This window comes from Zootoca vivipara, chromosome 12 (genome assembly GCF_963506605.1).
Source record: "Zootoca vivipara chromosome 12, rZooViv1.1, whole genome shotgun sequence".
NCBI classification, from domain to species: domain Eukaryota; kingdom Metazoa; phylum Chordata; class Lepidosauria; order Squamata; family Lacertidae; genus Zootoca; species Zootoca vivipara.
This window is the reverse complement of record NC_083287.1, coordinates 5,147,905-5,172,724: the sequence shown is the minus strand read 5'-3', so window position 1 is coordinate 5,172,724 and position 24,820 is coordinate 5,147,905. Positions and strand designations below refer to the sequence as shown.

The 24,820-nt window shown below is 40.5% G+C and overlaps 2 protein-coding genes across 2 annotated transcripts in view; one reads left to right on the top strand and one right to left on the bottom strand.

Moving 5' to 3' along the window:
- The window catches only part of CDK13 (cyclin dependent kinase 13), a 38,064-nt gene extending 25,091 nt beyond the window's left edge, over positions 1–12,973 (top strand). Inside the window, exons 7-14 of the mRNA XM_035129942.2 lie at positions 1,011–1,067; positions 2,259–2,360; positions 2,453–2,530; positions 3,716–3,832; positions 5,079–5,210; positions 6,809–7,008; positions 8,747–9,337; positions 10,427–12,973. Of these exons, the coding sequence (XP_034985833.2) occupies positions 1,011–1,067; positions 2,259–2,360; positions 2,453–2,530; positions 3,716–3,832; positions 5,079–5,210; positions 6,809–7,008; positions 8,747–9,337; positions 10,427–11,274 (2,125 nt within the window). The 3' untranslated portion in view covers positions 11,275–12,973. The remainder of the gene's footprint in view (positions 1–1,010; positions 1,068–2,258; positions 2,361–2,452; positions 2,531–3,715; positions 3,833–5,078; positions 5,211–6,808; positions 7,009–8,746; positions 9,338–10,426) is intronic.
- A 2,535-nt stretch (positions 12,974–15,508) lies between these two features.
- MPLKIP (M-phase specific PLK1 interacting protein) lies at positions 15,509–23,072 on the bottom strand. Its single transcript, XM_035129941.2, has 2 exons — positions 22,708–23,072; positions 15,509–19,105 (listed from the first exon to the last, which is right to left on the bottom strand). The coding sequence occupies exons 1-2, from the start codon at positions 23,032–23,034 to the stop codon at positions 18,899–18,901; spliced, it is 534 nt and encodes a 177-aa protein (XP_034985832.1). The 5' UTR covers positions 23,035–23,072; the 3' UTR covers positions 15,509–18,898.
- Between the last annotated feature and the right edge of the window lie 1,748 nt (positions 23,073–24,820).

Sequence of the window (24,820 nt, the reverse complement as noted above, 5' to 3'; positions counted from 1 at the left end):
GCTGCCAATTAGCTTCCAGGCTCAATTCAGAGTGTGGGTTTTGACCTATAAAGCCTTTAATGGCTTAGGACCGCAATACCTGAAAGACCGTCTCTCTTTGTTCATAATCTAAGGCCCTTCTTCACGTGCTGCCTCCACGTGAGGTCCAGAGAGTGGCAACACGAGAATGGGTCTTTTCTGTAGTGACTCCCCTTTTGTGGAATGCTCTATATGTGCATAATGGCATACTATCAGTCCACTACAGTAATAGAGGCATGTTTGTGCATGTGCACAATCTAAAGCATTTGAATGCAGAATAGTGGAACTAGGTTCTTCTCTGTTCACACAAAGCACCATTTCTGCACATAATGGGATATGGCCATAGAGCTAGGTCAGTGGGTCTTCTGTGTATGCAAAGTTTATTTTTATTTAGGAAAGTTTTATAGCTCAAATTTTTAAAACATCTCTTAAGTAGTAGGTATATACATAAAATAATATAAATCTCACCATGTGAGGTGGAAGGGGCAGGAACAGGATCCGCTGCTTATAAGACCTCAGAGAGTTGCTGTTGCAATTGGTAAGGGAGTAAAGGTGGCTTACTTGGGGTTTATCTCTATTACTGCTGTACTGTTGTGCTGTAATATTTTGTTTATATTACATCATTTATCTGTATTATATATTGTTTTAACTATACAGTCTACCACTTTGAGTATGCAAGTTTGAAAGTGGTATATAAACAACCCACCATGTTGTAAAACTTAAAAAGGCCCATCTGAGGGTCTTTACCGAGGGTCTTACTGTCATAACATGAATGTTCTTTCATAATATTCATAATACTGTATGGAAAACTAACCAACTTAGCCAACTTACTTACTTAACCAACTTACTTAAGTAGGTACCGCTATTAAGTTTTCGTTCATAAACATTAAGATTTGCTACGAATTCTTATTTCATGCAGGGATTTATATTTTTTTCTGATTTCATTTCCTCACACCCTTTAATTTACGTAAAATCTTTATTCTTTCCACTAGAGGGCAGATCAAGCTTGCAGATTTTGGGCTTGCTCGGCTGTATAGCTCTGAGGAGAGGTAAGTCTAACACTAAATCCAAAGCTACATGTCTGTTCTTCTTGATAGTCTTCTGAGAAATTCCTCATAAGCAAATTTCAAAAGCCAGGCGAAGCATTACAAAAAGTACTGCAATAAAAGCAGCAGAAAAAATAGGGTTGCCATGTGTCCTCTTTTTCCAGAATATGTCCTCTTTTTCATGAGTAGAGTCCTAATAGTGAACCATAGTTAAAAATAGAAGTTGGCAAATATGTTTTCTTTTTGCTCTTCAAAATATGGCAACCTTAGTTATCTTCCATGGCTTTAACCCATTTTGCTTATTTATGTGGTTTTATATCATTTGGATTAATGTGGGAAAATCTTAAGCTTTTTATAGTTTATAGTCTATCAAAACCTCAGTTTGTTAGTTTAGGTCTGATTTGCTGTGTATACCTTTTTAAATGGATATACTTATGTTTGGAATATATATTATAATTTCACTCGTATTTAAATTACATCACAAATTATGTTACTTATTGTTAGTATTGGCTTATTTAAAACATTTTTATATAGCTTTTCAGAATACCACTTTAGGAGAAAAATAAAATGCAAATTATCTATTCCTATTTAATCTAAATGGAGAGAGTTGCTCCATAATTCCGTTTACTGATTCTCAAGCCTGTGCCTTTATTAGTTCAGTGGCCTTAACTTCATGACCGTAGTAAAGCCTCACCTGTGCTGTAAACCATTTAGACCAGGCTTCCTCAACCTCGGCCCTCCAGATGTTTTGAGACTACAATTCCCAGCATCCCTGACCACTGGCTAGGGCTAGGGACCATGGGAGTTGTAGGCCAAAAACATCTGGAGGGCTGATTTAGGGTGGGGTGGGGTGCTCATGCAATTGGATGATCCTGTGTTCACAGTGTTTGAGTGAAGGGTTCCAGCTAAATCTTTTTAACAAGCTTGGTTCTTATGAATGTTTTGTGCGGACCTATTCTGTGAGCCCCCTATGCTGCCCTGAAGTGGAATATTTAGATATAGATAGATGACTACTGCCTCTGTGAGAGTTGGGAGCATGCTTTTAAAAGGGGTTGCTTTTTAGGGGTTTTTTCTGCTTCTGAGTGGGATCAGGAAAACTGTGAGATGTTTTATTCCCCACCCCCACCCCAGTATTTTGAGTTACTCATAGTAATTCATTTTTTTGAGAAAATTCAAATTTGTTTTCTTTTCCAGTCGACCATATACCAACAAAGTTATCACTTTATGGTACCGTCCTCCTGAACTTTTGTTGGGAGAAGAGCGATACACACCTGCCATTGATGTCTGGAGCTGCGGGTAAGGCTTTTAATAGAAACAATATTTTGTAACCACAAAGTCGTTAAAATGGTATTGGTGAAAATGTTGTGTCTGTTTCTCCTCTCCTCCAGATGCATCCTGGGTGAACTTTTTACTAAAAAACCAATATTTCAAGCAAATCAGGAACTTGCTCAGCTGGAGCTGATAAGGTCAGTTGTCATTTATAATGTTGGGTCTGCAACAGTCCCTCATAAGCCCACAGTGAAATGTGCAGCTTGGTGTTGCTTAAAATAGTGAAACTGAAGTCCTTTCACAGGAAGGGAGGGCTGACTTTTTTTTTCTTACACAGGCTGATGCATACTTAGGAAGAAGTAACATTTATTTTTCCTTCTCATGTCTCTCCCCCCCCCCCCCCCCCGGGCATCTTCTGAGTTAATTAATTATTTGTTGGTGGCAGCAGTAGTCATATTAGCCTTTGCTGCATTTTGAATAGTGGAATGAATTATTATCCACAGAACATCTTACATTAGGCCTTCCTAGAGTCTCCAAGTCAGAGGAGGTCTCAATCGTGACTTCTAATACTATGAAATATGGAAGAACATGGATCTCTCTCTGTAAGAGGGCAATTTTCTTTTTCCTCTTGATACAGTACTCATAAAATAAAAGCTGTGCTCCAAAGAATGAGCCACTAGATGTCACTAGAGCGTGTTCCAAAAGTGAGAAATGAAATAATGTTTTGTTGTTGTTTTATCTAGCTTTAAATAGCTTGTCTAGGGCCGTCTTTAGCATATGCGCCATTGGGGTGCAAAGATCCGCCTTGCTCCCCCAAATTAACTTAAGCATTCGTCGTAAAATGAAGGAAAAAAATGCAGCTTGCAGGATTCATAGTGTTTACCTTCTGTTACATCAAAATATATTGGGCATGGCTGTGTCTAAGTATTTCTTCTTGTACTGTGATCCTAAGCATGCATACCCTTGAACGAAACCTCACCGATTTGCCTAGTGGGAAAATATGTAGATAAATATGTTTATCTTTTAAAAAGCAATAGCTTGATGTAAACTCACTGAGTAACCAGTTGCCATTTTACCAGTTTCCAACTTGAATGACTTGACTGTACAGTTAACATAAGCTAATAATAACCAATGTTTTGAGTTTCATCAAGTCTCTTCTCCACATCACCTTAATAGGCTTAAAACCAAATAGTCCGTTTGTCATGGGATATTCTTATCAGCCAAGCTCATTATCTTTGTATTTCTCTTCAGTTGCTTTATTTAAGTTTATATGGTGCCACGCTAAGGGAAATAGTCATCACATTCTCATTTTGATTCAGTATTTTTACTCGTACCTTTCAACCTTAATATCTACATGCATTCATTCAATGTTTTTCATACAGCCGCATATGTGGAAGTCCTTGTCCTGCAGTATGGCCTGATGTGATAAAACTGGCATATTTCAACACCATGAAACCAAAGAAGCAGTATCGTAGAAGACTAAGAGAAGAATTTGCTTTGTAAGGAATGAGATGCTAATTTTGGTTTTTTTCTTTCATTGATTTTGTTGAGTCAGAAATTGGCTTCTGTTTTGTCAAGCTATAAAAATTGTGCTCTTAATATTCCCTTGATGGACCTGCAATTGGTACAGTTCATAATATCGTTAATGCTGGTCTGTTCTTTTTCATGGTTTCTACCCTCCAGTATATGGAGTGTGTGCCTGTGCAGATCCATCACTCTATATCAGTGTTTCCCAACCAGTGTGCCTCCAGATGTTTTGGGACTACAACTCCCATCATCCCTAGCTAGCAAGACCAGTGGTCAGGAATGATGGGAGTTGTAGTGCCAAAACATCTGGAGGCACACTGGTTGGGAAACACTGCTCTATATAGCCATTAACTCTAGCCAGAGGGGTGGTACTTGTGCCCCTTTCCTCAAGGGGAATTTTTTTAAAAAATTATGTGCATGCTTTTAAAACTTATGAAAGGATTCTTAAATTTTCATTTTATTCAGTTACTTTGGAACTCCCTGTAACTTCCAAAGCAAGGATATTAAAGATAGAAAGAGTTTTCCATTCAGCTGGCTTCAAATTTGAACTGTTCTTTTAGTTACTGTGTGTCAGCTGAATGGATAAGCCAGCAGGGCTATCCAACTTTTCCATGCTGACGCAGCAAATATAGGTGAGGTATGGCAAGCACATAGAATCCTACATCTAGTTTACATCGTGAAAACAATAATGAGAACCCTCACATGCTATCTAAGGCTTATCCATTTTTTCTAGAGGTCCCACTTCTGTGCAATCTCCATGTTTGGAAATGTGACACCTGTTTTAATACCTGCCTCTCCTGATGCTGTTGAAGACACAGGAATTCTTTTTGTAAACCGCTTTGATGTTTATGAAATATGCTCATGTGCTTATACCTTATGTGCTGTAAATTGCAGTTGTGCCTAAGTTTGTTAAATTTCTAAGATGCTTTGAATTTGTTCTTCTGAACCCAGTTAACTTTGAAATATCCTATTTTTGTAGTTGCATTCTTTGTTTTTCTGCAACTCTGGGAACTGCCACTGAAAAGCAGCTTATAAATGGGAAATAAATTATAAGCCTTTGCTGTCAAAGGAAATTGCCTTGAATTCTGAAGTCTATAGCATGGTACAGTCAATTATAAAACTAAGTTCACCAAGTCAGTAAGTTAGAAGAGGTGGTTGAAAACACACAAAATTGAACTCTGATGAGAAATTACATCACTTTATTCATCTTCTTGACAGTATTCCCGCAGCTGCACTAGATCTCTTTGATTACATGCTTGCTTTGGATCCCAGCAAGCGCTGCACAGCTGAACAGGCACTTCAGTGTGAATTTCTGAGAGATGTGGACCCTTCAAAGATGCCTCCACCAGAGTAAGTACCCATCTCTAAGAGTTCATTGGCTACAGAAACAAGATTTTAATACGTCAGTTCTACTAGCAGGTGCCCTGTGATGCACATGTTTTCAGTTTTTCTGCAACTGGGTGTGTGTATAAAATACATTATGAGTATACTGTTGGAATGATGCTTCTAAACTTCATAAAACTTTCAGCATTTAATGGCTCTACAAGTAAGGAGGATAGCTTTGGTATATAGTTGACTCACAACTTACCTGCATCTAACTTGTGCAAGTTCAGTCGTTAACACTCTTGGCCAATCAAAATAAAACAAAGGGGTGTGTATCGGTGTGTGTGGGGGGGAATAGTGGCAATCTCACCTGCTATTTTACACACTTTGGGCAAGCATTTGGAGGTGCAGGGAGAGTATGTTTTGACTATATGTGATTTTGGCCTTAGGCACTGTCCCTAGAACATAACCCCTGTATACGTTGAGACTGCAATACTTGAAGGACCACCTCTGCCCATACCAACCGTCCTAGACTCTGTGTTCATCACCTGAGGCCCTTATTCTTGTGCTGCCTCCACGTGAGGTCTGGAGCATAGCTGCCAAGTTATCCCTTTTTTACAGGGATTTTCCCTTATGCTGAATAGGCTTCCTCGCGAGAAAAGTGAAAACTTGGCAGCTATGGGTCTGGAGGCTGGCAACACGAGAATGGGCCTTTTCTGTAGTGGCTCCCTGTTTGTGGAATGTTCTCCCCATGGAGGTTTGCCTGACTCCTTCATGATATATTTTTAGATGCCAGGCGAAAATTTTCCTCTTCAACCGGCCATCTGCTAATTAATATTCTACAGACTTATAAATGTGTCTGTGGGAAAGGAGAGTTATTGGTTTGCTGTTTTACTTGTTTATATCCTGCATTTTATTCTGCGGTGGGAGGGACGGACCCTATGACTTCCTGTGAAGAAGCAGGTTAATTATTGAAGCCAAGGTTTGTTCTTGGCTTAGTCCTTGTAGAAATAAACTATAAGTGTTTGTTTGTATAACACAAAGCCTGTTGCTCTATGGTTTGTTTCTCAGTTTCTGTTGAGGTAGAGTGAAGAGAGCTTGATTTGAGCAGTTGACATGATTATGCTTCATATGTACAAGGAAAGCCATAGTTGATTCAGACTATGGCTTACTGTTACATGTGAACTGAGCCAATGTGCTTCTTCTGCACACATGATGGAGAAAAGAACGAATTTGAAAAGAGAATACACAGGTACACTGACACACAGCTTTTGTTAACTTAAAATAATTTTGGCTACATCCAATGTATGAGGAACATGACCATAAACACTTGCCTAAATGAGAAAAGTCAGCTGAGCTTGGCACCAAGATACCTTACATAGCTATTGAGTGGTGAAATTCATACCTAATATCTTATTGCTGCCAAGCTCCTTAACAGCAAATATTATCCTGTGTTGAACAGTTGTATTTCTGCTTTTTGTTAAGAAATAAAGGACACTGCAAAGCAGGGCCGCAAGTTCAAGAGCCCGTGGATGTTTTTGTTTCAGTTATGAGGTCTTATTGACTCATCACTAAATCTCAGATGTTATGATCCTTTCTGAAGTGATGGTTATTATTTTTTACAGCCTTCCTTTATGGCAGGATTGCCATGAGCTTTGGAGTAAGAAGCGCAGAAGGCAAAAGCAGATGGGCATGACCGATGATGCAACCAAAATTCCCAGGAAGGATTTGTCCTTGGGAATGGATGACAGCAGAGCCAACACACCCCAAGGCCTGCAGACCTCTTCTCAACTGAAAATGCAAGGCAGTTCTAACATAGCACTGGGTCAGTAATTTCGTATTGTTTAAATTCATGTACAGTTTCCCAAACAAATCCACAGAGGCAATGAAATTCAACTTAGGGTTTTGTAACAGTTTTTCTACAGGCAACCTGTGTATGTGCAGTCACGTTCAGCTTAGTATATTTCTGTTGTAAGACAAATGTGGGAATGTCCCATTGACTTCATGTGAACATGTTGCAGGAACTGACACCTTTGTAAAGAAGCTGCTTGTCACCAGACACCTTTAATATGTCTGCATCTAATGCAGGGGTTGGCAAGGTTTACCTCGCCTGGGCCAGTTCACTCTCGCGGAGATCGCTCCGTGGGCCGGATCGCGTCTGCTGTGCCAGTTTAGCACAATGGGCGGGGGCTTGCCAAGTGGGCGGCTTGGTTCAGGGGTGGCTTGTGGGCCGTTTAAACAACCCTCGTGGGCCGCTTGTGGCCCATGGGCCTCAGGTTGCTGATCCCACTTTTGTCAGATTTGCCCAGTCAGCCTTGAAAATAATCAAGAGGAAAGGAAGATTGTTTGCCTTACCTTTTATTGTTGCAGCCCATAAAGGAGAACAATAATTGACGTATTTTTGTGCCAGACACCAGAGAGCTGATCCCTTAGGAATTTATTGTCCCTCCTCTTTACCATTGGAGTATTTATTTAGTTAATGTACCGTATATTCCGGCGTATAAGACGACTGGGTGTATAAGACGACCCCCAACTTTTCCAGTTAAAATATAGAGTTCGGGATATACTCACCATATAAGAAATACGACCCGGCGTATAAGACAACCCCCGACTTTTGAGAAGATTTTCCTGGGTTAAAAAGTAGTCATACGCAGGAATATACAGTATTTATTGCATTTAGACACTACCTTTTTCTTCCAAGGAGCTCAAGATTGTGTACATGGTCCTCATTTCATCCTCACAACAACCCTGTGAGGTAGCTTAGTCTAAGAGATGCTGACTTGCCCAAGGGAGCTTCATGGCTGAGTAGGGTTTCGGACCCTGGTCTCACAGGTCATGATCCAACACTAACCATTACTCCATGCCGGCTCAGAGTGTAGATTGTGCTGAATATGCATATTATCTTCTAGCAGAGAAGAGGGCTTACACAAAATGGCAGTTGGCTCTGCATAGTCACTGAGTGGTAACATGTTATTTTTTTAGCTTTTGTCTTGAAAATGTGTTTGTGTGTGCACATTCAGCCACCCACCATAGCCTTTTTGGGCTATTCCATGATTTCTTGCCCTCACGTCATTTATGTTCCGTGACAGGCAAGATGCGGCAAGGTCATCAAGGATAGGGAAGTGTGGTTTTGCAACCAGACAACTAGGAATGTTTAGGAAATGGTAAGGGAAAACCATTCAAACATGTTTTCCTTTGTATGTCAAAATTTATTTTGAGATTATGTGGTCATTTCGCTGAGATAATACCATTTCCCAAGTGTAATGTACAAATTCATTTAATTTTTTTGTTGAAAAACCCATCTGTGCTGGTGAAAGCAAATATACACCTGATTTATGGGCTTCAGGTATAATAGGAAGAGAGTGAAAACTTAGAACAACTACTGTAAGTTTGGATATAAAAGGAAAACAGAAACCTTCATTCTCTTCCTAGAGTGTGTAGGATGCTCATTACGATATTCTAAGCCAAGGTTTAGGTAAACATCTGAACAGTCCTTGTCAATTAATTCTGCTTTGGTCCTTTCCTATGGTCATATTAAACACCTGTTTTTATTTTGTTCTCAGTGAAAGGAGGCAGTGGTCAGCCACTAAATCAAAATGAAGTGGCCATTCTCCTAAACCTGCTTCAGTCTAAAACCAGTATTAACATGGCACAATTTGCTCAAGTGCTGAATATTAAGGTGAATCCTGAGACTGAGCAACAGCTGAATAAAATAAACCTTCCAGCTGGCATTTTGGAAGCAGGAGAAAAACAGACTGAGCAGCAGCAGCAGCAGCAACAACAACAACAACAGCAACAGCAGCAGCCCCCACTGCCTCTCTCACCGGACCAGGAGCCTTTAAAACAAACTGCAGCCTCTTTGCCTTCTGCGCAGCCAACTCAACCGACCCAAGCAAAAGTTGACACTGAGGTCACTCAAGCAGCCGTGCAGAGTGCGTTCACAGTTTTGCTATCTCAGCTACTAAAGACTCAGCAAGTGAAGCAAAAAGAAAACCTCTTAGAAGAAAAGGAGAATGGATCAGGAAATGAAATGCTATTACATCCCAGGCAACCTCCAGAACCAAGTACGCCTGCGTCTGGTGGCACCTGGGAAGATGCAGAATCTCCCGTATCCATTTATCCCCATCTTATCAAATCATTATATGCACATGCAGGTAGGACCCTCTAGTATTGGCTGTAGAATGTCTTTACTTGTTATGTGTGTTTTCTGTTGCTACTCCTGTCAAAAGTGGGTAAATAGTACAGTATTCTATAATGAAAATGGTCTGACATAGGCCCTTGTAGAAGCTCATTATTGCAGTATAACAGCATAAAATTGTGACCTGGCAATGTATTTACAAATGGAGGCTGGAATCCAGGGAGTTGTACTCTTACAGTGGGGTTTTTTTGTTTTTTGTTTTACTTTGCAGTATGCCATAGGGGCTTATTCCCTCCTCACTTTCAAAAATGGTTTGGCATGCAGCATGGGGGCTGTGGCTCATTTGAGCAAAACATGTCCTGACAATCCTTTGGCCTGCAAAGATCTTTTGATACTAGCCTGGGTGTAGTTGGTTCTGTTCCAGTCAGTGTAGTCAAAATTCACTGCCACATGAATAGCAAGGCATACAAATATTGAGAGTATATTAAAATAGAGCAAAGTCTTATAGTGATGTTTCATATTCACTCATTAGATGTGCTTATGGGACGTGGGTGGCAGTTTGGTCTAAACCACTGAGCCTCTTGGGCTTGCTGATCAGAAGGTCGCTAGATAAATAGGTACTGCTGTGGCAGGGAGGTAAACAGTGTTTCCATGCACTCTGGCTTCTGTCACAGTATTCCGTTGCACCAGAAGCGGTTTAGTCATGCTGGCCACATGACCCAGAAAGCTGTCTGTGGACGAAGACTGGCTCCCTCAGCCTGAAGTGAGATGAGCGCCACATCCCATAGTCTCCTTTGACTAGACCTAACCAACCCTTACTTACTTACATAAGTTGTATTCATTTTCTTGCTCCAGTGTTTGAGAAGGTGACTTACTTTGCTCCAAAGTAATACTTTATTTCCAATGGAATCAATGAGGCTTTAACTTAAGTTCCACTGATTTTAATGTGACTGCAGCATGACAGAATTCTCCAGCCTCCGAGTGACATGCTGTAGGAAATGTATGTCTTTCTGTGATCAAACTTAAGACTTACTCTTAATTTGTTGTTTGATGAACCAATACATGGTTACAGATCTCATTCTGCATTCTTTAAAAATCCATTTAGGACAAGAGGACTTGGTCAGGCAACCTGAGATGAGACCCCAGACGCCAGAGGAACGACCTCGCATCTTGCCCCCAGACCAGCGCCCCCCTGAGCCACCAGAACCACCACCTGTCACTGAAGAAGATCTTGATTATCGGACAGCGAACCAAAACCTGTCTTCAGTTAGTAGCTCTTCAGGGATGGATCCTCATGCTGGAGTGAAAGCAGCTCTTCTACAGCTGCTTGCTCACCATCAGGCTCAAACAACGGAGAAACCAGCAACATCTAGTATGGATTTCCAATCAAGAGACTCTTTTGTAGCAGGTCCAGATTATAAGGATAATTTTGGGTCATCTACATTCTCCTCTGCTCATTACAGCAGTAGCGATGGAATAGGAAGTGGATCATCTGGGACACTAGAAAGGGGAAACTTCATTGGAAATTCAGATGTTCAACCCTTGGAGACCTACAGTAGTGCTTCATCTCACTCTAGTGGTGCTCCTCCACCTCCTGCCTTTTCAGAACCATTTCATAGCTCAGTAACTGGTTATGGAGACATTTACCTCAACACTGGTCCCATGCTATTTAGTGGTGATAAGGACCATAGATTTGAATATAGCCATGGTCCCATCACAGTTCTGGGTAACAGTGGTGACACATGCACAGGGTCTGAAAGTACTCATTCCTTGTCCTCAAAGACACAGAACTATAGCTATGGAAGTAATTTACAAGAACCCCCTGGCAGTGTTAGCCACATGCATGGACAAACGTGGACTTCTCCTGCCCAAGGACCTGGATATTCACAAGGATACAGGGGACACATTAGCACATCAGGTGTCAGAGGACGAGGCAGAGGTTTGCCATATTGAGCATCTGTTTCTTTCTTTTTCCCTCAGGCACATCGTTTTTACCTGGAAAGACTTCGTAGCTGTGATTTCAAAGCAGCAATCCAATAGACTTGAATAATGTTAATTCAACAGCTTTATTTTTATGTGGAAAAGGGTCTTGCATACAATAAGAAATTGCTTACAATTCATGCTGTTCTGAGAACCAGATAATTGATTGTACATCTTTGCAAATTCTAGCTATAAATTTTATATTTTGGCAGTTAAGTCGATGCTAAATTTAGGGACATCAGCTTTTTATGGCACATTGTCAAATCTGAACTATGCACACACTTGTGCTTTTTTTTGTAAGTTTGGACCAACTTTTATGTAAAAAATTTACAACAATCAAAGCAGGGCACTGATTTATTTGGTATTTCTTTTTACAAAACTACCTTTTAGTCAAAAAATCACTGTCAGTCTTTGCACTGCTTTCAGTGTTATCTGTGGAAGGAGTTCTTTGTGCTCATTTCAGACAATAAAACACAGTCTTTCTTGATATAACAGTTTTATACATATTTGGGCATTGATTTGATTTACTTTCAAAGTCATTCGTCCAGTAAAATATCCTGTCCATCTTCCCAGCGTTTGTATAAAAACTGTTTTACTTGAATGGTAAGTGCCTTAACAATGTAAGCTTAAGGTCTGAAGAACATTTCATTAAATTCAAAAGGCTTTTGGAAGGTAATTTGTAGTTTGATACAAATATTTAATATTTACACTACATTCAGAGTAAATTATGGACAAGGGGAATAGATTGCATTCTTTATAGGATTCTTACAAGCAGTTAGAAAAGTCAAATTAGAAAAACTTTCATTTTCCCAAATTACAACTATCCCCTTAATGAATTAAGTGAAGAAAAATGAGAATGTATGGACAGTAATGAAGAAAGGTAGGTTTCCTTCCATTTTCTGTAAGAGCTCTTATTCTAATCCCTTTACCAAATAAAAGTTAGTGTCCTGTTTTATTCAAAATAGTCTTTATTAAAAAAACAACAGAATAGCATATTGTTATATCAAATTGACAATAAGTAGTTTTGTGTTGGAAAACTGACACCTGCTTTTTTCCACATAATTTGCTGCAGAATGTAACCAAAGTTACATAACCAGCATTTAATGCAATGAACTTAATAGGCAGTTAAGACTTATGAAAACTGGGACTGTGCCAACCAATTCTGTATTAAACTATTACACTAACTTGCTACTTGATTTGAATCTGTTTTGAAATTTCATCACATGTTCAGTCTAAAAACAAAATATGGTTCCAAGGAAGTACCACTCTGGCTCCAAAGATGATGATTTCCAGCAATATAAAATTGTTCTGTGAGAATGAGACTCGGCCAGGAGACTGGCTAGGCTTTCTGTGTACTGAAATGTTTTTAAATGACCATATTGGAAAAACAGTTCCCAACTGATTATCCAGTTGATAAGTTAGTGCACATGTAGCTATTTTCTAAATATGTAATGTTTCTATGAACAAAATTACAAATGTAGTCTTGTCCGCTGTGACTTGAATCTTTTAGAAGCAAACCTAACACTGTCTGCTTCAAATTCTTGACTTAAGTGAATATTGCATTGTAGGGTGTCAAATTTGTTGGAACTCCCCTGTAAATATGACATTGCTCATCTGCAGCATCGTTTAGAGAATCCTGACTGAAAATAAAAGCAGCTAAACTGGAAGAAAATACTTAAGCTTAACAGCTTGTGTTGACGCATTTCATATAGAAGATGCTGGGTTTGGAACACATCTTCCTCAATAAATCAGTTTAGTAAAGCCCTGCTCAAAAGTGAGAAAAATCAGCAATAGCACTATGCTGAAACTTTTAATTAGTTTGTATTCTACCTCTTCCCAGTTTCCATTCATGCACAAACTAGGAAAATAAAGATTGGCTCAGATCCAGTTCTCTGGATTTCATTTTCTGATTGTAATTTCTGGCACTGCATTGGAGCCCATTCCAAATGGCTTCCTGCCTTGGACAATACTTTCCTTTGGGCTTGTGGAAGAAAGAAGGGGCTCCAGTCTAGGCAGAACACATGGCTTTTTAAGCTCCCTAGAACATGTTGTCCATCCCACTTAATGCTACAGAGCCAAAGGGGAAATCTATATAGGCAGTTTTCAAACTTGGGTAATATTTGGACTTGTGGATATTGCTGGACTACAACTTCCATCATCTGTAACCACAAGCCATAATGGCTTGAGCTAACGGGAATTGGAGTTCAACATTTGGAATGATATAGGTTCCCCCACCCTATTATAAATACATGTTTGAATCAAACTGTTCTGATGTTCCCAAAATCCTGCAAACATGGACAAAGGCCAGCCTCTCCAAGTCAAGGGTTCAATGACTTCTTGATGATGGCATGTTCTTTTGAATATCCCATAAAGCTGATGGAATATGCTTCATTAAGGAAACAAAATCTAGAGCAGGGTTTCCCAAACTTGGTCTCCCAACTGTTGTCAGACTACAACTCCCATCATCCCTAGCTAGCAGGATCAGTGGGAATGTAGTCCAAAAACAGTTGGAGACCCAAGTTTGGGAAACCCTGATCTAGAGAGAGGTGCTTTGGGGATTTCAGTTCTGACATACAAATATGTCTTCAGGAATAAGCCAAATACAATTTCATACAAGGAAAGCTTTATAGATTAACCTACGAGGGTGGTAGAACTACCTAGTCAACTGCCTTTTTCAGTGTTCTTCAATTTTCTAAACCTTAAGAGAAGGTAAGTGAAATTGGCACTCTATAGCACACTTGCTAGCAAAAGCAAATGGCAAAGCTTTCAATACAAGGAAGCCATCTTTCTCTGTGCAGAAGGTAAGTATTCAAGACATCCATTGGCATCTGGAAGGAGCCTTTCCTCTGTGTAACAAATTACGTACTAGGGAGCATTTTAAATATAATTTTGAGGACTGGTTGAATTCAGATTCTTCGCTATTAAAAACCATAGCCTAAATATAAGAAGTACAGACTTGGGAGATTTGGGAAACACATAAATGACATATGCTTAAGATTATATGTTCCACACTAGATTTTTATAAATTAGCAATAAGGCTTGACAGAAGTAATGTCAACAACCCATAGATACTCCTATTTTTTAAGTCTGATTTCAGTTATTGACCCAAGGGGGAAAGAGTTACATAGGAAAAGGTAGCGTAGCAAAATTAAGAATGTTTGCTGAAAATGCTAATGCCTGAATTAGTTAGGCTATATATATATATATATATATGTATCTATTCTGGATGAGAGTTTCATAGGTATCTCAATGCAGTAGGTCTAGAAAGCTGAATGGGGGAAAAAAGTTATACCCTTAACTTAAAGGCCGGATTTCTTGTAGCAATATTTGCATAGGCTGGTGGTAGCTGCCAAAACGCTTGGCTCCATAGGCGCTTATGAAAATTGCCTCTGATGGACAGGGCACTAAATCACTTGAACAAATACTGTCAACATACAGTTTGGAACCATTTTGAAAGTGGGCACTTTTGGTCAGTGCTTAGAAATTAAATGAAAGCAAGTAAAGGATTAAACATACACAACTGTAAGGAAATGAGGTTTAACTATTGCAAGTTCTATAGGTTTTTTAAAAAAAATGTAGCGCTTAGGTGTTAACATGTATACCAAGGGTATCTAATTTGTAAATAGAATTTAAACATTTTAGCCTTTTCTCCGTTATTCAGTAATGAGAGACAGGCTTGCATTCCCAGTTTATGGCTGGATCTTCCTGTGAGGGAATGTCGGTCATTCTGTGAACAGAATGAAAACCTTACACTGAGAACAAATTGACATAAGGCTTTAGTTATGTGCATTCTTCAATCAAGCCATGCACATTTCTAAGGTGTATTTTAAGCTACCTGAACCATGTCTTATCAGCCTGGAACTTCACATTGAGCTACAAATAACAGCACCACAATGGGACCAGTTTTATTGCAGACGGGTATAAGAGTTTATCTGCAAATACAACCCCACAAACTTTGGTTTGCTGTTTTCTTTTAAATTATTTACTTGTTTTTATCATCTATTTTAATCTGTGAACCGCCCTGAGATCTTATGATGAAGGGTGGTATATAAATCCAATAAATAAATGAAATATAAAAATAAACTTCTAATGTATGTAACACTACTAGAGTAAAAGCTTTTGGCCTGCCTTCAGCTCTTGGTGATTAATGAATCTCCCCACCACTTTTGTCAGTTTAATCTGCTGTGTGGCAATGTCAACGGGGCAGTAGTATGTATTTACTTATTACCTTTTACCTGTGTCTCAACGCAAGTTGAAAAGGATGCAGTGATTTTTTCTCTTTCCAATGTTTCTTCTCCCACATTCTTTGTTCCTTAAGGACACTAGGGGACCCTCCATCCTGCCTCCTTATTGCTAGGCTAAAAGGGATTATGCCTAGGGGAAAAAAGTCTATTGCTTAATTACACTTATGGATAAATATTTGGGGATAAATATTCTGTACAAAAACCTCCGCTTTTGCCACCTCACCCCCTTCTAGAGCTGGCAAAAGCTTGCTTTTAAGTAGAGACAGCACTGTGATTGGTGGAGATTGTTTAAAGTTGCAGGGACTGCCCAGCAATTCTTTTGTCATCAGATTGGTGATAAATCTTCCCTTCTCAGCTGATCTGCATGGATTAGTTCAAGAAGGGGACCTGTGTGTGTGTGTGTGTAGTCACAGAAGTTGTTGGCATGCAGTCCCTCAAGGACTGGCCGAAATTGAATGCAAGCCTCTGGGCAAAAAGGGGGTTGTTTACAACCCTTGATGTAAACAGTAAACATGTTGAACATCTTCATAATGTGATTGCTTATAATTTAGCCTCCACACACCCTCAGTTTACCTTAGGCTTTCCACCCTAATTCTCTTCTTGTGGATGGTAGCTGGTGGATTCTCTTCCCTTGGAGGATTTTAAGCAGAGGTTGAATGGCCATGTGCCATGTATGATCTAATTGAGATTTCTGCATTGCAGGAGGTTGGACTTCCAAATCTACATTTCTATGAGACACTGGAAATGGGTTAGTTTAATAACCCAACAGTGTTTAAGCCATACCTTATTCAATAGTGTGGTTGCTGCTAACCACACTACCATATAGCACCTACTATTTGCATTAGCCCTGAGTGCTCACTGTAGGGACAGATCGTGAAGCTGAGGCTCCAATACTTTGGCCACCTCATGAGAAGAGAACTCCCTGGAAAAGACCCTGATGTTGGGAAAGATTGAGGGCACTAGGAGAAGGGGATGACAGAGGACGAGATGGTTGGACAGTGTCTCGAAGCTACAAACATGAGTCTGACCAAACTGCGGGAGGCAGTGGAAGACAGGAGTGCCTGGCATGCTCTGGTCCATGGGGTCATGAAGGGTCGGACACGACTAAACAACATTTGCATTAGTTATTTCCTGTAAATCAAGTTACCTTGCATTAAACTCATTTGTAAACCATTTTTAATTGGCTATCAAATAATACAGTTGTATTAAATTCAGTTTATTTAGGAATAATTTGGCTTAAAAGGAGAGATTACTCACATGAATTGGCTAAACAAGTAGAAGGGGGCTGCAGGTTCATTAGAGCACTTAAAATCCACCAGTAACATAGATACTGTTCAAATGTTACATCTCCCATGTGATGAGCTGCTTGTCGGCAATTTCCACAGCCTTATATTGCATATAAACACAAGCTTTAGTAGTTTAAGATTATATGTGGTTGATGCAGGTTCTTGGCAGTGCTAATTGCTTACTCAGATTTCAGAAGAGTAATCTGGTTTCAATGACTAGCAAATGCACACTGAAGAAGTGTGCATGCACACGAAAGCTCATACCAATGACAAAGTTAGTTGGTCTCTAAGGTGCTGCTGGAAGGAATTTTTTTATTTTGTTCCGACTATGTCAGACCAACACGGCGGCTACCTATCTGTAACTAGCAAATGCAAGTGACTCATGAGTAATCATACTGGGAAATGGATGTGTTTATTGTGAAAAGACTTGTCTCAAAAACAATGTAGAACTGATGCTTCGATTTCAACAGCATTTTTATTAAAAAAAATAAAAATCAAATCAAATCCATACCCTTTGCAAAGATTTTGTATTATAGAAATCCAAAACAGTTGGTTACCGTATATTCCGGCGTATAAGACGACTGGGCGTATAAGACGACCCCCAACTTTTCCAGTTAAAATATAGAGTTTGGGATATACTCACTGTATAAGAAATACGACCCGGCGTATAAGACGACCCCTGACTTTTGAGAAGATTTTCCTGGGTTAAAAAGTAGTCTTATACGCAGGAATATACTGTATTTGATTTCCAAAAAGTACTAAACATGATAAACTTTTACATACATAGGTACCCCCTGTAGCTTTTGAAGTTCACAATTTAGCCTGCTACACAGAGAAAGCTGCATCATAGGCATTGGACATTAGGCAACAGCTCTGTACACAAACCTCTAAATCCTTTTTTGAAGTAAATCTATTTGTGGGTGAGCTAAAAAAAGTGTTGTCTGAATGCACCTCTAAATTATACGCATAACCAACTCATTGCTAGATTTCCTTTCCTTATCAAAATATTTAATTTCTCCATTAGGTTTAAACTGGGAAAATGTGAATGTTTATACTTTCCATTCTTGCTGGTATAGCAGCAGTAATATAAAATAAGTAGTCCATAAGTTATAACCACAGGTGGCGAATAAATCCACCATGGACACTACAGAAATAAAGTCATGAAAAGCTGCATTTTTAAAAACTGAAGCAAGTCCAGTTACTCAAGGGTCTACAAAGCCAAGTAGCAGAAAATGTATTGTGAGGTTTCCAAAAATTATCAGACTCAAGTAAGTTAAAGATTTTGCACTAACTTATTTCATTCTCTATTAATCTGCTTTTGAAATGTAGAGCAAAAACCAAACTCGCAAAGCCCAGTCATCTTGTACTCCTAAATAAAAACCCTAACAAAAGCTGACATTTGAAAAACTGACAGAAGCAGTGTATTTATCAGGCGCACAAATCTTTGTTGCCCCTAGGTTTACCCAGTTCTACTTAGTGGCTTATTTAAATGAGGTAATTTTTGTATGCAGGTTCAACATGGATTTTTATAAGGTGGTCTTTTGTTACAAATTAGTAAAGTTTTGTTCCCAAATAGAATTTTTCAAATACGAAAATATATAGGTAAAGATGACTTTCTGAACAGAAAAGGTTGCAAGATTGGCAATTCTAATGTTGAACAATTTTAGCAGATATTGTATAATAGCTTCTATAAGCTACATGTATTTACAGGCTGCAAGACATTTCAATAGTATTACCTCTAGTACGACTTAACAAAAAGTAGTAAAGCATTTGTGAGTTTTACAAAACATTTACTTTATTTTAAAACTAAAATGTTCAAACCTAAAATATACCGCTTTCTCAGGTTAATACTGTATAATCTGGCATGGAAGAGATGAATATAAGAAACTGACACAGACTGATTTGCTGGTGACTAAAGAATATTTTGTTCTTCATAGGTGGATGTCCTACTGCCATATGGTCAGTTCAAATAAAAGCATTTTTTAAGTTCTTTATTACTTGCCATCTTACGTATGAAGGTTGTCCCAGTTTTCTCACAGTTGTTTCGTTTTCCCACTTGCAGAAATGTTAACTGAAATACCTCCCCTTTTTGCCAGTGTATGTAGTTTGCTCACTGCTGTATTGCTGGTTAACATCCGTAACGGATATGGGCTCTAGGCCAGCCCAGGGGTCTTCAAGCATTGAAGGTTTGTAATAGTTTTCCACATCATCATTAGACCCTCTTTTCTCTCTGCCATGTGGTGTTCCCAATGGGGTAGATGTCCTGGGTGATCCCTTTGAGAGAAAAGCCATGAGGAAAAGGAGTAAATAGTCTCATTAGATGCCAAGCTTTTAGAAGGTGTTCAAGACCAGCTAAATTCTACAAGTTACTGTCGTTGTTTTTCTTTTAAAACAAGTTTATTTTGTATAGATTAATCAGAAGCTGTCCATGTAAACAGATGTTTTAAGGTGCTGTGGTAATTTGTATTTTGTTTGTCTTAGAGCATAATATAGTGAAAATTCTGTGACTACAGAAGGTCCAATAGTAGGTCTGTATTAAAGCAAGTACAGAAGGTTATAAACAGCTGCATCTTTTAATGTTCCAAACAAATTGGCTCGTTTTCAAAGATACTCAAGGGTTTTCAGTGCCGTGGCATTTCTCAGATTTCCATTTCCAGGTGCAGCTTGTGACAATCTCATATTGCTTCAAGGATACCCTGATTCCTATGGAGGCACAAGAGGCTGCAGTGGGAGGGAAGGCTGATAAATCCCTGTGTGGTGGAGGAAATGCTGTGCCTTGTAAACAGCCTGTTGGATACAATTTATGGGAATGGTAGCAAGCAGCCAACTGGGCTTTGATTGCAACATTTGTGTAATTCAGGTTTGGAAAGACCCATTCATAGGCTCTCTCAGGTGCAGGAGCTTCCTGCAGCCAATCAGAAGCCATGCTTTGGTTTCTGAACGTTTTGGAAGTCGAACGGACTTCCGGAACTGATTCCGTTTGACTTCCAAGGTACGACTGTATTATACAATACAAGTTAGAGACATTCTAGCTGGAAAGCTCACAACATACTGTATATTCCTGTGTATAAGACTACTTTTTAACCCAGGAAAATCTTCTCAAAAGTCAGGAGTCTTATATGCCGGGTCGTATTTCTTATACGGCGAGTATATCGCAAACTCTATATTTTAACTGGAAAAGTTGGGGGTCGTCTTATACGCCCAGTCGTCTTATATGCCGGAATATACGGTAAGTATCCATTTTAGATTCTATGAACCACACCTACATGGAGTGGATTACGTTCTTAATAATAATAATAATTTTTTATTGACCAAGTACATTTTCCAACATACTTGGAATTTGTTACGGCTACATTGCAATGTAAATACACACACTGTTCCACTCACAATACAAATAAGCAAAGAAACCCACCCATAATTGACTTCCCCTTCAGCTACACATCTACAAATTTAACAATTTAATGGCACAAGGGAAAAAACTGTTCCTGTGCCTGGCGGATTTTGTATATGAAGACCTGTAGCAACATCCAGATGGGAGTAAATCTAGCAGATAATGACAGGGATGTAAAGGATCTGCTGCAATTCTCTCTGCTCTCTTCTTAACTCTGGTAGCATAGATTGACTCTATTGTAGGCAAGCTAGCACCAATTCCCCTTTCTGCAATTCTTACAGCTCGTTGGAGCCTTTTCTTATCTGTCTTGGAGGCTGTACCATACCAAGCAGTAATAGAATTACAGAGAACAGTTTCAATGATGCTTCTGTAAAATTGGATCAACACTTCCTGGGGCAATTTAAATTTCCTTAGTTGACGCAGAAAATACAACCTCTGGTGGACCTTTTTAATAATACTATTGATGTTGCTTGACCAATTTAAGTTTTGAGAAATTATAGAGCCCAGGAACTTAAAGGACTCTACTACTACAACCTTGTTACCAAGGATGGAAATTGGCGGCAGGACAGAAGAGTGCCTTCTGAAATCAATTACCATTTCAACTGTCTTTTGGGTATTTAGTACCAAATTATTTCTGGTGCACCACGAAACAAGATGGTCTACTTTCCGCCTATATGCAGATTCATCCTCCTCCTGGATAAGCCCAATAACTGTTGTGTCATCAGCAACATATAAATCAGTGGAATATAGCTGTTTAGTCTCAGAAGCTACAGTTCCCATTTTAAACTAGGAGTACTTAATTTTCAAACAATGAACTTTCACCAGTTCAACAATTTTCTTCCCAGTCTTGCTAAATTAACAGTGTCTTAATTGGGCTGGTTTGGAAAATAAGCACATGTTTTAATCCAATTATTGCAGCTCCTACTTATGAGTTCATTTTTGTTTTGTTAATATATTACTAAGCACCACTGGGTTTATGATTTCAAACCAATTTAGTATTTCTTAAAAATTTAAAATTTGCATTTATTAGTTGGTCTAATAAAATGATTTTTCTTACTTGGCTCTTTGCTAATTGGTGTAAAGAGTTAACACTTGCCTCCAAGACTTTTGTGGCAACCTGGACCTGCAACGGCCAGTGACATGTGTTTTTCAGAAAATCTTTAACTGGAAATTTTTCTGTTTATATCTGAAAACTTTCTGATGTCTCAGCACGGGAGTGTGGTTGGACCTCAAACTCCCAGGAATGATAGGAGCTGTACTCCACATCTGGAGGGCCACAGGATAGCCACCAAGAGAGTGATCAAATTCCACACATTTATTTTACTTGCATTTAGAAAACAACACTAAACTTTGAAATTGAGCAGCTTGCCAGATAATTGTATTGCATTCAGTTTCTCCTCTCTAGTAACCAGGCTGCAGATGATTTGTCACCAATGTGCAAAATCGTCTCCCTCGGGAGGTGGCGGACTCTCCTTCCCTGGAGGTATTTAAGAAGAGGTTGGGTGAGTGCCATTGGTCATGGATGCTTCAGCTGAGATTTTCCTGCATGGCAGGGGGTTGGACTAGATGACCCTCGGCAGGGCCGGATTTAGGTTTGATGAGGCCCTAAGCTACTGAAGGTAATAGGGCCCTTTATATGTCCAGCTGTCCTTTGTCAACAACAAATTGTTGCTGTTTTTTGTGTTGAATATACAGTGGACCCTCCAGATATGAATTGAATTCATACCAGGGGTCTGTGAGCACTCCCCAAGAAATGTAACTAGAGGTGCCGCTTCTGCACACGTGTGTGACGCGCAGAGCGCTTCTGCACATGCAGCAAAAGTTTGCCACGTTCGTAACCTGAAAGTTATGTAACCAGAGCAGTACAAAACTGGAGGGTCCATTGTATACTATATGGTAATTTATGGACATAATAGTTATCTAAAGCGATTTGCGCATAACAAAATATGTATTTTATCAAAGTAATTGTTGAACTGAAATACAACTAAGAAGAAGTATTCGAAACAAACAACAACAACAAAAATACCTATGACAAACTTAGTTGTTGTTGTTTAGTCGTTTAGTCGTGTCCGACTCTTCGTGACCCCATGGACCATAGCACGCCAGGCACTCCTGTCTTGCACTGCCTCCCGCAGTTTGGTCAAACTCATGTTCATGACAAACTTAGTTGGTCTCTAAGGTGCTACTGGAAGGAATTTTTTATTTTTTGTTTCGACTACTTCAGACCAACACGGCTACCTACCTGTAACTAAGTATATTCATAGTGAAATTTTTTTTGGGGGGGGGCAAGAGAGTAAGGCCCCATAAGCTATAGCTTATTTAGCTTATACTGTACGTAAATCGGGACCCCTTTCCAACTCTACAGTTCTATTATTTCAATGGAAGAGTTGGAAAGGGTTCCCCAGGGTCATCCAGTCCAACCCCCCACATCCATGGGATGGGACCCGGCTGGCTGGACCTTCTCCGCCCCGCCCCGCTTCCCTACCTGGCTATATCTCCGGAAGCCCCCGGAGTGCTGCTGCTTGAAAGGCTGCTGCTGCTGCTGGTGCTGCTGGAAGGCCCCCCCGGGGGACCTGCCGCCTCCGCCGTAGGGAGCGTAGCCGCCGCCGCCGGGGCTGGCGCTGCAGGGCCGGCGCGGCGAGGGCCCCCCGAAGTCGTAGGGCCGCGCGCGGTGCCCGTAGGGGGACGTGTGCCGGGGGCTCCCGTAGCCCTGAGGGGAGCCCGGGAAGGGAGGGCCGCCGCCACCTCCCGGGTGAGGACCGCGGAAGCCGGAGCCAGGGGGCGTGGGGGGCCGGAAGCCTTGCCGGTACATGGCGGCAGCCGGCGGAGGACCCGCGGGAGACCTTCCGGGGGGCGGGGCTCCTGCGAGGCCGCCGCAGGAAGATCCGCCGCTGCCTCGCGACGGGCGTCGTCCACCGGCCCCGCCCGCAACCGCGGCCGGCGCCCAACGTTCCGCGGGAAACATGGTTCCGGCTCTCGTATCTGCCGCCGCCTTCCTGCGTCCCTCCGCTGGAGGTGAAGGGGAGCTGGAGCTGGTTGGGTCGGAGGGCCTATTTGCATGCGGCTTAGCTATGCACAGAGGCATAGCTCTCTTGCCCCCCCCCGCCCCCCAAAATAAAGGAAAACAAATTGGATGTACATTTCCAAAGTATAAGATAAAAAACAAATAAAACGAACCCTATATACAGCAACAGTGTTTTGTGCCCGCCTGCTACCTTTGTAATGGGCCCGCCTGCTACCTAAAATATCACTGATTTGTTCATTTCTACATATAGGGTAGATATACATATAATTCTACATATAAGAGGAGAGCGCAAAATATGGTCTGAAGCTCAACATCAAAAAACCCCCAAGATCATGGCCACTGGTCCCATCACCTCCTGGCAAATAGAAGGGGAAGAAATGGAGGCAGTGAGAGATTTTACTTTCTTGGGTTCCATGATCACTGCAGATGGTGACAGCAGCCACGAAATTAAAATACGCCTGCTTCTTGGGAGAAAAGCAATGACAAACCTAGACAGCATCTTAAAAAGAAGAGACATCACCTTGCCGACAAAGGTCCGTATAGTTAAAGCTATGGTTTTCCCAGTAGTGATGTATGGAAGTGAGAGCTGGACCATAAAGAAGGCTGATCGCCGAATAATGGATGCTTTTGAATTATGGTGCTGGAGGAGACTCTTGAGAGTCCCATGGACTGCAAGAAGATCAAACCTATCCATTCTGAAGGAAATCAGCCTGAGTGCTGACTGGAAGGACAGATCCTGAAGCTGAGGCTCCAATACTTTGGGCCACCTCATGAGAAGAGAAGACTCCCTGGAAAAGACCCTGATGTTGGGAAAGATTGAGGGCACTAGGAGAAGGGGACGACAGAGGACGAGATGAAATAAAAAAATTCCTTCAGTAGCACCTTAAAGACCAACTAAGTTTATATTTTGGTATGAGCTTTCGTGTGCATGCACACTGCTTCAGATACACTAGAAACAGAAGTGTCAGACCCTATATATATACAGAGGGTGGTGGGGGTGGGTGGGAATGGGTGATGGGCTGATGGGAGTGGTAAACCTGTAGATGGCTGTTAATGGCTGCTGATGGCTGCAATTAGTCCTGGGGGGGGGGGGGAAGCAAGGGCTGAGGTGCTAAAGAAAGCTTGATCATGCATAATGAGATAAGAATCCGATGTCTCTATTCATCCCAGGTGCTTCCATGGTTTTAAGCTTGGTAATGATTTCCAATTCAGCAACTTCTCTTTCTAGTCTGTTCCTGAAATTTCTCTGTAATAAAACAGCTGCTTTGAGATCTTGTATAGAATGTCCTGGGAGATTGAAGTGTTCTCCTACTGGTTTCTCTGTCTTGTGGTTCCTGATGTCAGATTTATGTCCATTTATCCTTTGGCGTAGGGTTTGGCCTGTTTGTCCAATATAGAGAGCTGAAGGGCACTGTTGGCATTTGATGGCATACACAATGTTAGAAGATGAGCAATTAAATAGTCCTGAGATGGCATGTTGGATGTTGCTGGGGCCAGTAATGATGTTGTCCGGGTGTATGTGGCAGCAAAGTTGGCATCTGGGTTTATTGCAGGCTCTGGTACCAGTGTCCAT

Coding starts and splice junctions, on each gene's coding strand:
- MPLKIP (XM_035129941.2), bottom strand. CDS start 23,034: ATGTACCGGCAAGGCTTCCGGCCCCCCACGCCCCCTGGCTCCGGCTTC. Junction 19,106..22,707: donor GCTTCCGGAGATATAGCCAG/GTAGGGAAGCGG, acceptor TTTCTCTCAAAG/GGATCACCCAGGACATCTAC.